Source organism: Rhopalosiphum maidis, chromosome 4, assembly GCF_003676215.2.
Source record: "Rhopalosiphum maidis isolate BTI-1 chromosome 4, ASM367621v3, whole genome shotgun sequence".
NCBI classification, from domain to species: Eukaryota; Metazoa; Arthropoda; class Insecta; order Hemiptera; family Aphididae; genus Rhopalosiphum; species Rhopalosiphum maidis.
In genome coordinates, this window is record NC_040880.1 from 4,623,142 (window position 1) to 4,634,960 (window position 11,819).

An 11,819-nucleotide genomic window follows, 5' to 3' on the forward strand; every position below is an offset into this window, starting at 1 on the left:
GTAGCCGATGGCAAAGAAGAGCAAAGTGATTTAACTGGTGGTCAGGAGCTGACACCAGCACCGGTACCACCCACAACGGATACGACACGTCGTAAATGTAAATCTTTATGGTGTAGAACAAAAAAAATTATGAGACGAATGCTATGCTGTGCTGCGCATAGTTAAAGCCGTTTCAGTCGCTGTTTTAAACGTATAAATATTATATATATATAATAATAATATGTTTGTTTGTTTATGCTCATGTTTGTTTATGTTAATATTTGTTTGTTTGTTTATATTTGTTTATGCTTATATTTTTAATGTTCATGATAACCTATCTTGAATAAATGTTTTTGTTAACTTATTTCATATTGGTTTTTACTTTGTATATTATTAAAAAATTACAAAATGGTATTGTAAAATTAATTTATACAATATAAAAATTATGGCTGAATTTTTGAATTGTAAAAAAACGCACAGAAAATCTTGTGTGGAATGACTGTCAATTTTTTTGACCAAGAAACAAAAAATGTATTCACAACATATATCGAACTATATTTATTTATTTATTTATTAAAAATACGGTCTAGTATCTCTACAGTGCTGGTTATATTACAAGTAACATTTAAAAATTAAAATATTATAAAACAATTAAAAGATAAAATAAGAAAAAATGTACAATGGACTACAAAGAAAATATAAAATATGTATAATAAAATACAGCAAGTTAATTAGAAGAGTGAGTCGGTTCAGTATTGAAATTTTCATCATTATTATAAGTGGCTCATTACTCATTAGCATTAGCAATATAGTTCGTGTTATAAAAAGAAATATAAAACCGATAATTATTACATTTGACCAAAGTACGAACACAGTGGATTCCGTTTAATGTAGGCACGTTGGGACCAGTCCTGTTTGCCCACATTAAGCGGTTGCCCATAAAAATCGAAATGGTTAAAAAAAGAAATTATAATATTAAAAAAAGTCAACAAAATCCCTTTCCGTATGAATTTTTATTTTTTTCTAATTAAAATGTACTTATTGTAAAAAAACACCAGGATGATGGGAAAATATTTAAAAAAATATTCAAGTGAAACTACCCCTAAAAGTTGATAAAGACAGATCAAGGGTTAATTTAGGCATAAAATTAGTTTATGATACATTTCAATAAGTATATTATACTTAAAAATCTATACTTATTTTTAAAATATTCTGGACAAAAAGTACTAAAAGTATTTTTTTTATCTAAGATCGGTAGTATTATTAGTATTAAATTGTTATTGTTGTAAGTGGGTAGTTTTTCACTTTGCACAACAATAATATTTTCAGTCATTTATTTTTCATCTGAAATTCACAATTTTTCCGCTAGGTAGATGTACACTACATCAAAATGTTCGCCTTTTTGTGTCGAACGGCTGACTTTATTTTCAACAATAGAAACTACGAAAAACTAATTTGTGCCTTTTTTGGGATTTGAGGAGCCATTTTTTTATGTGGAAATGTGTAGTTGTGTATACGTCTTGGGATTTAGTTTAACAAATAAACTTGTTTAGAATATTGTCGCTCACTGCCGTGGAAGATGATTTTGAAAATCACCCGGACGATGAGCCAGCAAATACCTGTATATTCATCAATTCTAATCGCGGTCGACATTAGGATTTTGCGGGCAATCACAGATCGTATCTTTTTAGGAATTATAATTAAATCTTAATGTAATTTTGGTTACGAATTTACGAAAGATTAAATTATTGTAGGTATAATGATTATTACTAATAAGTAATAAGTAATAAACGTTTAGGAAGACGCTTTACCCATTATGTATATCTCTCTACTATCTTTATGTCTCCGTCTTATAAATGCAGAATAACATTAAAACTAACCACAGTACAACATATAACCGATACTAATAAATAATAATTAACATAAATTTGCTATGCCGTGCGATTGTAAGATGTATAAGTCATTTTTATTTCTTAACCGTGGTTCAAAAATCAAAATTGACTGAATGACAACGAGCAAATGTTTTAATTTAAATATTAAATTTTTTGACGATTGTCCTATGATTTTACAAATTTCCGTGCAATTCCACCTATTTTTTTCACTCATAATATTATGTTTATAGACACTAAGTCATAACATCGTATTATTTAGTAAATAATATCAATTAAATATCGTTCAAAATTAAATTAAATTACCTATATAGAAATAATAACTAGATTACTAAACTTGTAATCTCTAAAATTATTTTATTTTAGTTTTGTTAAATAAACAAAATGTTATCTATCGACTATCGTATGCTAAGATGCTAAGAATAACAGCTATTTAATAATAATAATAAAATACAACACTCGATTAAATGTGGTTATTAAAATACATAACATGTTATTAATTCATATGTGATACATGTCATTACAATTTCAATTAATTTAACTAATTTAAAATGCCGCGTAACAATGAAAAAGTTGACATGATTTTAGTTTATGGGAAATGCAAGCGTAATAATACACGGGCTGCTGCTAGATTATATGCAGAACAATATCCTGATCGATTTCACCCTCCTCACAATTATTTTATCCAAGCTTAATCGTCTTTGAAAAATAGTGGTGACTGTGGTGAGCTACACGCACAGACCGTAAGACAGGAAGATGATTGGTGTATTCAATGTACCTTGTACCACTGGTTATAGAATAGTCTATCCTAGTATCCTATAATCAATGCTTGTTCCTGCAATACAGTGATGGTGGGCTAGCCGCTAGTGTATTTAATGTTCAATCACAATGAACGCGAATCGTCGTCGTGCAGTTTAGCAGTTGTACTTTAACGGACGATAGATAGGTTATAGTCCTATACTGTCGTGTATAATATTATATTCTTTTGTTCTCACAACACGATACCAGGTTATAAGTAAAAAAAGATAGGTCTCTTTTCTTATATTTTAGCCGGTCGCCAGCTGCACTATAGTGTTATTATAGGTACCTACATCATAACATTATTCACTTATACCTATATATTGTTATGTATATTGTATGTATATGTATAGGAATATCGATACTTGTTCGCGGTGTATTGAACGTAATATGCATATATTATGAATACAATTAATTCTAGTTTATTACATATAGTATATTATATGTTTGTAGTCGAAGATCCAAAGGGTTAAGGGGCTTTAAAGGTCCCCACTATTTAGACATATTATGTAATATTATTATGTATTCATAGCACATAATATATTATTATACATAATTATATTAGACTACAATTTATAGATTTAAATTTTTTTCAGAAAAAAAATGCATACATTTATGGATTTCAATGTTTGTCCTCGTTACATTTTATGCCCATATTATTATATGTGGCGTGCACATCAAACGGCGAAAAACAAAAGTAGGTAGACGCAGAAAATAAAAAAAATAATTAAAAAGACGACAAAGTACCTCAATACCTGTATAATATTCCTATAGTCATAAGGTGTATTAGATAAATATAATATACATTAAATGTAATAAATATCAATATATAATTATCTAATACCTAATGCAGAGTAAAACAACTAAAAAGACAAAATATTTTATAGGTATTATAGGTAGATGCGATAATATACCTAATCAATATATTATGAAATTGTTCAATACTTATATTATTTATGTATTTTGCTGTGCACCGTCTATAGAAAAAACAGGAAATATGTTCTAAAAAAACTCACCTGTACCTTGTTGATACATACTCGGCAGTCGGCTGATTAAGGATATTAATATTTACATTATTATATAACCAAAGTTATAGAAATGTTGAGCAAGTTATAGTGTAAAACACAACATAACATGCCATATTACAACAATTAACATTAAAACAACTTTAAAACATTTTGAATGTGAGTTATTTAAATTAAAAAAAATAATAAAATAATAATATTTTAGGTTTTAACTGTCAATATCTTATTTTATGATTTCGTCCTGCTGTCGCGATGTGTCGTTCAATAATTTTTCAAACAACTACTGGCTACACTGTCCAGTACACCATTTTATGGTGGATTGGTATCAAGTATTTACCTTCGGTAATCTAGCTATTGGTATGAACCACGAACTGAGATGAAATAAATGAGAATCATCGTAGGTAAATCTATAGTGAAAACAATAGTATAGGTAATAATATTATTATTTATTTTATCTTTATCAACAGCTGTAGCCTGTAGCTGTTACGGAGTGTGGACGACATAAACAATAATATTGTCCTGAACTTACGATTTAAGGTATTGAAGAGGTGTAAAGGCATTATATAATTTTTATTATAATAATATATTAAATACAAGGTAACAACACGATAATCATGTATATAAATAGTAGTTTACAATATATCTTTTAAAATATCTATTTTCATTTTAGTAAAAAAATATTACAATAAATTGTATGAAAACAATTCACAAACTCGATTACTTTTTTTATTTTATTTTGTACTATAAAAGTATACATTTTTCAATTTCGCTATAGGTAATTTTCCGGGAAATTTACAGCTCGGAAGGTGAGTAATATACTCATATCACTTAAATATAACCATCGTAATAACTATTTATGACGTTTTTGTGTAGAAGCCATCGATTGACGACCCGGAAATTTGGCTTGACGTTATTCACGTCTCTACTAGTTATAATATACGTAAATGCATACAAATTCCATATTTTATAATATACAACTCCGGATTCGTGTTCTGTATCCAATTATATTGTGTAACTAAGGATTTTGGTTAGTTTTGATGGTTTAAATACGTGGGGTAGTTGTTGACGAAGTAGTAAATTTCCGTGTATTGAAAATTCTAAAAACATTTGTAGGAAGGTCTATGACCATAAAAGGTGTATTAATGTATTATATAGTATATACATCATATTATCAACATTTACAGTATCGAATCTATTCCTGGTTCATTGATTGCCAGTCCTTGGTCAATTCTTTTGTGACTGCTAAAACGACACCACATTTTGTTCTCGTATAAATTTCATTTTCCATTCAGTTTTGATACATTTTTTTGTTTAATTTTATTAATTTTCTCTCCGCTTTTCTCAAAAACTACAAAGTATTTTTTGTGTGTGTACTTTTTAAGACTGTAATTTTTTTTACTATTTTGTTATTTCTTGTCATCTAATTTCATTTACCTACTATGTAAGTACTTGATATATTAATTAATCGTCAAAAAGGTACTAAATATTATACATCATTTTGGATTATATCTAGATAGTAATAAATCTAAAGTAATTTTAATATTTTGTTTGTTTTATAAAATATAATTTAGTTTATTTCCTCATATGTGGTGTCAATTTATTAATAATTTTTAGTTAACTGCTTAGGAAAATTTAAAAATATTTTTTTGATTTTGGTTGTTTAAACTGATAAAATTTTACATAATTTATATTTTATACATAAATATTGTTACGGGAAAGGTGTAACTATTATGATGAATGCTTTCTAAAAAATATGTCTAGTTATAGTATTATTTCTAATTTGTAGTATTTGATTGGTTAAATTTTATTATTGATACTTATTATACTAAAAAGCTATTATTATCCATTATTAAATTATTATATAGTTAAAATTAAAAAATTCTTCCCGAAGGTAATAATGTAATATCATATTGAACATTTATGTAATGAAATGCATAAAAATGAGTATTGGGTTATTATCATTTATTCTATTAGAGCTATTTGTTTTGAACAATATTACTATTAACTTGAAAAACGTCATGACCAAATCTATGTACAATGCACATAGATATAGGTACCTTAAAATATATAATGGTTATTGGCTTACTTTGAAAAGTTTTAGACTTATTTATTTTATAATAATTTAATTTACTAAAACATTTTTTAAATATAGATAAATAATTTATTTTAAAATTTTTTAATTTTTTTTTTTCTTACAGTTATTAAATCTCATTATACACACATTTAAAATGAGTTCAGAAAATACATCCAATAATGATGAAGATAAATCAACACCAAATAGACCTATTCCTGGAGTTCGTCAAGAAATGTAATAGTTTAACATAATAGTATTTTTATTTTTTATTTATTTTATATCTTTTATTGTAATCTTCAGGTTAAATAATATAACTGCCGCTTCACCTCCAAGGTTCTTATCATTACCTGAGATTATGGTAGCTGCAAAAAAATTGGAAGATATTGCTCTGGTCCACGAGATAGCTGTTAATGAAAATTTTAAGTTGGAACCTCAAGAACCACCAAATAATAGGTAAAACTAGTAATTAATTGAACATAGTATTATAAACACACCATATATAATTCTTTTATGTTTTTTTTATGAATGTGTTTTATTCTATCAGTTTAATGAAACAAGTCAAAGACACAATGCACAAAGCATTTTGGGAGTTGTTGCGTGAGCAATTAAACAATGATCCCCCCGAATACACTCAAGCTATGACACTTTTATCTGAAATACGAACAGTAAGTAACATTGTTTGTTTACTATTAAAGTTCTACTAATTTAGTAATTTTACTAATTTTAAGAAAATACAATGTTTATAGAGCTTATCAAATTTGTTGTTGGACCAGCATACTAAATTAAAAGAAGAAATTAGTCAAGTTTTAGATGTAGAGCTTATACAAACACAGATAGACAATAACTCTTTGGATTTTGACGTAACTATAAAATAACATAACCAACAAAGTTAAAAAAATATTGATTGTCTTAACTTATATATTTTCTTGTCATTAGTATTATACAAAATTTATTCTGAATTTGATGTCAAAAATATGTGCTCCAGTACGAGATGATTCAATACGTGCACTAACACAATTAAATGATCCTGTTGATATATTTAAAGGAATAACAGAGGTAAATTACTAAATTTTAGAATCAAATAATTACTTGAATGTTTGCAACTGATAAAATAATATTTACTCGTCTACATATTATTTTATTTAATTTGGTTAAGTAATTTTAATAATTTGTTATTATAATAATAGTTGCAATAATTAATTTAATTAGTAAAATGTATTAATAAGTGCCTATATGATAGTCTGAATAATTAATCAAATAATTAATGTTTTATTATACCACAGAATAAATTATGAGATAACATATTGTTATTAGTAACAGTTTTGTAAGGTTAACAATTATAATATTTAATTAATGCAAAATTATTTTAATTGGCATATTTAATACAATAAATTGTTAGAAATAGTCTTTTAAATACAATATATAGTCTTAAATAGTTGGAAATAATTGTCATTGACAAAATTCCTATGATTTAGATTGTTTAATACAATTATCTAAAAAAAAAAAATAGGTGAAAACTGTTATATTATGTATGAAGATAGAAGATATATAACATAAAAAAAGGTAAATTTTCTTATTCTATTATTTTTTATATTAGTTTGAAATTAAAGCAGATTAATAATTATATTACAATTTTAATAAAAATAAAAATTAGTGCTATATTATAAAATAAATGTCAGTTCTAAAATATTTATTCAATACGCTGTGGCTTATTTTTATTAAATTATATTTTAAATGCATACATTTATTCGTTGTAGCATTATAGTCCTATGTAATTTATTTTATTTTTTGATGAGGGTTCTCTGATTGAATGGTATTGTGGTTAAAACACTTTTGAAATTCTGCTTTTCAGTATATGTAGCAATTACAATTTACTAAAATTATTTTAACATCTTCAATCATATGATAATCATTAAAAATTTAAGTAATAAAATAAATTATAAATAAGTCTTATACTTGTATGCATAGTCTGACACTTTAAGGGCACTGCAAATTGCTTAGGTCATATGTAACTACGGGACACCTAAGTGATATGTAATTTTTGGTTGCATAGTTGAAATTTAAGTAATCTGTATATTATGTATATTTACATCATTATTTTAAATAAATTAAAAATGTATTATTATTTTTTTTAACAAATTCCTTATGCAAAATATTTAATAAAAAATAATCATATAAAGATTTAGAAAAATTAATCTTATAATATAAGGTTGAAGGCAGTTAGATTATTCTAATACGGAATTTGGTCAAATGATCTAATAGTGTTAAAAGCAAATAATAGATTAAGTTTATTTGCAAAGTACTTATAATTTGAAATAATTTAATGTGTACTTTTTATACAACATTTATATTTTATACGTATTTTTTATTTTTAACTTTCACTCATAGACTATAGTCTATAACTATTAACATTTTTAAGTAAATCAAATTTCTATTCATTTTTGAAAACATAATACTAATTATTAGATACCTATTTTAAAAATGTAATATTTTGTAGTACTACTATTAGTGCTTTAGTAGACTGTTGTTTAGATTAACAGTTGTTTAAGTTAAGATATCCACTTATTAATTTAAATATTGGTATTTAAAAATTAATAAATATATGTTGAATGCCATTGGTATTTATTTTATTTAAAAATTAGTAACTATCTGAGTTCTTGTATATTATATTAATAAATATTTGTTGTTAGAATTTGAGTTTGATGAAACTTGACATGGCAAATTTCACAATAACTGCACAGCGACGAGCACTAAACGCCTGTAGTGCTGATTATGAACGAGAGAAATTTGAAGAGTATTTAAGTGTTAAGCCAGGTAAATCCCAATTTTTTATTTTGTGTAATATTCAACTAAAATTTTTTTTTATTCATTGAAAATTATTAACAGATGCCTTAAATCTGACTGCTGAGTGGTTAAAACGCCATATTAATTTTGAAAAGATTACAGAATCTTATCACGATATAGTCGTTCGAGCTTATATGGAAATATTTGATTGGGATGAAAATGTTCTGTTCCCAGAGGTAATAAAGTTACAATACTATGCATTATTAAGGTTATGTTTTTAAAATAGTTGATATTATTTTCAGGCTTTATCATTGGATAAAGATCGATATTTGGCAACTAATAAAATGCTAAATCTTTTGATTCTCGCAGCATCTACATTTATTGTGACAATATCAACAACTACATCTATTATTCCTAATAACATGGAATTCAAAAAAAATTTAAAAAATCTTATTTTATCTGTCCTGAAAGAAAATGATTTCAACAAGTATTGATTACTTTATTGACTATTAATTTGTGAATAGTTTATTAACTGCATTAATTTTTTGTTTTTTAGTAAAAATGTCTTGTCAAATATTGTAGAACATATTGTTCTTTGCTGTAATAAGCATTTGTGCATATTTAATCCAGATGGACCACCTGTTTTACCAGATATGGTTAATACACTTGAGACTCAAGTTTTGTTAATCCAAAATCCTGACAATAAAATAAGAACTCTAGTTGGTAATATATTTGTGATTCAATATAAATAATAGTGTTATAATTTTTATCTCATATGATTATTTTAGAGAAGCGTTTCAAGGAGTTTATTACTGCAGTTATCAGTTCTGACAATGCAGTTCCTCAGCAATGCCCACTTGGTTTGTCTGCATTCAAAGATGAATTGGCAGCCGTTACTGGCAGTTTTTTGCATCTTATCACATACAATAGAAAAGTATTCTCCAAATTTTATGATGATATATTGAAAAATCTTTTGAATCAATGTGATTAAATTTAATTGTCTCTCAAATCAAGTAAACTAAAAATTAATATTAGCTTTTATTTTATCTAACTTTTAAACTAATACTTTTTTTAAATCATTGATTTATTTTTATGGAACATGAATTGTGACCAAATTAAAATCTAGAACATTATGGGATCACATTTTATTACTGTAGCATAATATAATACTAATATTATTTTACAGTTTAATCCTCCAATGTGTATAAAAATCATTATTTATTAGCACTATATCTAATATCACTTATACTATAATTTCTACTAATGGCTATTATAAAATATTATTAAACTATTATAATATATATATATTATAATTATTTTTAGTGAGCTAAACATTCTAAAATTATCTTTGTAAAATATTTACAGACAAAATACATTTATATACATACTAGCTTGTTATACAATAATTCTGTTAAATTTATTTTATATTGTTTGAATGATCAGTTATTGATAAATGGAACTATACTCTGTACACTTGAATCCCTTTAAACTAATTTGAATAATTTAGGAATATACAATTGTTATTTATTATTGAAAATTTTAGTAATAATATTGTAATCATTTAATAACTATAATATTATATATTAACCCTGACTGATATTTTCAATATTGTTCTAAAGTTTATAAGCTCAAGTATTGTTATACTAATTTAATTTTAGTAAATAGATATACACATTTAATTTTATACAGAAACTAATGTGTACTGAATTTTAAAAAACATGATTTATTTCATAATTATTAATTATTATTATTGAGTATTAATTAAGGAATTTTCAAAATATATTAATTTGTGTAATTAAATTAAAAATGTTGGTATGAATTAAGGATTTTTAGTGACTAAAATTGTATTTATAATATCTGTCGATAAGTGCTGTTGTATGAATGAACATTTTATTATTGTGATTGATGACAAATAAAACATATTCCTAGACTGGTTTATGACGGTGACAGAAACATCAATAAGCCGATATTTTCTTAGTATTGCCACAATTAATATATAATACACTAATACATTGTGCCATACGTAACCAGAGGGTAATTATTTATTTTATTACAATATGTCACAATTCACTAAAAACTGTTTTTTTTTTTTTTTTTTTACTGGACTATAGGTACAGTAGAAGTAGATTCATACAATTATGACAATAAATAGAACAAATCAGTTAATTGAAATTTGATTTTCTTTTTGTGTAAATATTTTTATAATTTTTTATGTCATCAAATTAAATTATATTATTATCACCTTTTATGTAACATGCATATTTCTTACATTTTTAAGTGAATGTGGTACCTCAAACAAATAAAATATTTTATTGTTGTTAAAAAAATATGGCCTATCTTCAGAAATATTTAATAATTTTAAAGTACTTTAATTGTTTGTGCCTTGATCATACACTTTAAATTTTAGACACAATTCAACATTAAATCAGTTTTTAAGAATATCTTGTATCAAATTTTTAAAATTATTTGTTTACTCCAGAATGAAAAAGAAAATATGTAATCGGAATTGTCCACTGTAAATAAATATTTGAAACACTGTTAGCACTTTTTTGGTCCTTCCGTTATAACTGCAAAGTCTTAAAAAACTTTTAATGAGGTCAAATTCTTTGTAATATTCTACTAATTCTTTTAAATATATCGCATCAAAACAAACAGGAGACATTTTGTTTATAATCCGCAATCAGATAACAAAATATTTTTTTTCAAAGTTGATTAAAAAAAATTTACTGAAACCAGGTTCAACATTTTGTTTATATATTATATCGAATAGTAAATGGTTTGTGAACATAAAAATTTGTATGCTGCTGGTAATTTATAATATAAATTTAAAGCTAATTATTTTTCATTTAATGTTCATGAACGACACCTATCTTTTAATTGCATAGTCACCATCGCTTTGGAATTTATAGAAGAAAATGTATGTATATTTATTAAGTTTTTAAAACTATTTTTTTTTTAATTTTGAAATATGAACAAGTTTTTTATGAATTATTTTGATTTTGTTAAAATTTTTGTTTTAAATTCAATTTTCTAGGATTATCTATTTCAATTGAATCAATTTTTTTTTTTAATTCGGGTTAGGCATTTATATTGTATTTGTTATATTAGTTTTTTGAGTAATAGTGAGAGCAGAGAGTTAAGAAGGTATATTTGAGAAAACTAACTTTACCATATTTGATTTTGTGTGTGAATATGTCTTAGCCGGAATTGATATTTAAAAAAATTTTTGTTCAGATTAATGTTTTTTACCAAAGTTTGAAGATATGTATG

General features: G+C 24.8%; 1 protein-coding gene across 5 annotated transcripts; it reads left to right on the forward strand.

Annotated features, from left to right (window-relative positions):
- Window positions 1–4,096: 4,096 nt before the first annotated feature.
- Window positions 4,097–9,811, forward strand: LOC113549222 (T-complex protein 11-like protein 1). Of its 5 annotated transcripts, XM_026950419.1 has the most exons (12): window positions 4,273–4,288; window positions 4,467–4,497; window positions 5,890–5,999; window positions 6,066–6,218; window positions 6,310–6,430; window positions 6,512–6,625; window positions 6,702–6,821; window positions 8,456–8,579; window positions 8,652–8,785; window positions 8,852–9,036; window positions 9,106–9,272; window positions 9,338–9,540. In XM_026950419.1, exons 3-12 carry the CDS (start codon window positions 5,920–5,922, stop codon window positions 9,538–9,540), a joined length of 1,401 nt encoding a protein of 466 aa, XP_026806220.1. In that variant the 5' UTR covers window positions 4,273–4,288; window positions 4,467–4,497; window positions 5,890–5,919. The 5 variants fall into 5 exon arrangements, with proteins under 5 accessions (XP_026806223.1, XP_026806221.1, XP_026806220.1 ...); XM_026950422.1 differs by lacking the exons at window positions 4,273–4,288; window positions 4,467–4,497 and adding an exon at window positions 4,097–4,228 and having other exon boundaries at window positions 9,338–9,811; XM_026950420.1 differs by lacking the exon at window positions 4,467–4,497 and having other exon boundaries at window positions 4,165–4,288.
- Window positions 9,812–11,819: the final 2,008 nt, after the last annotated feature.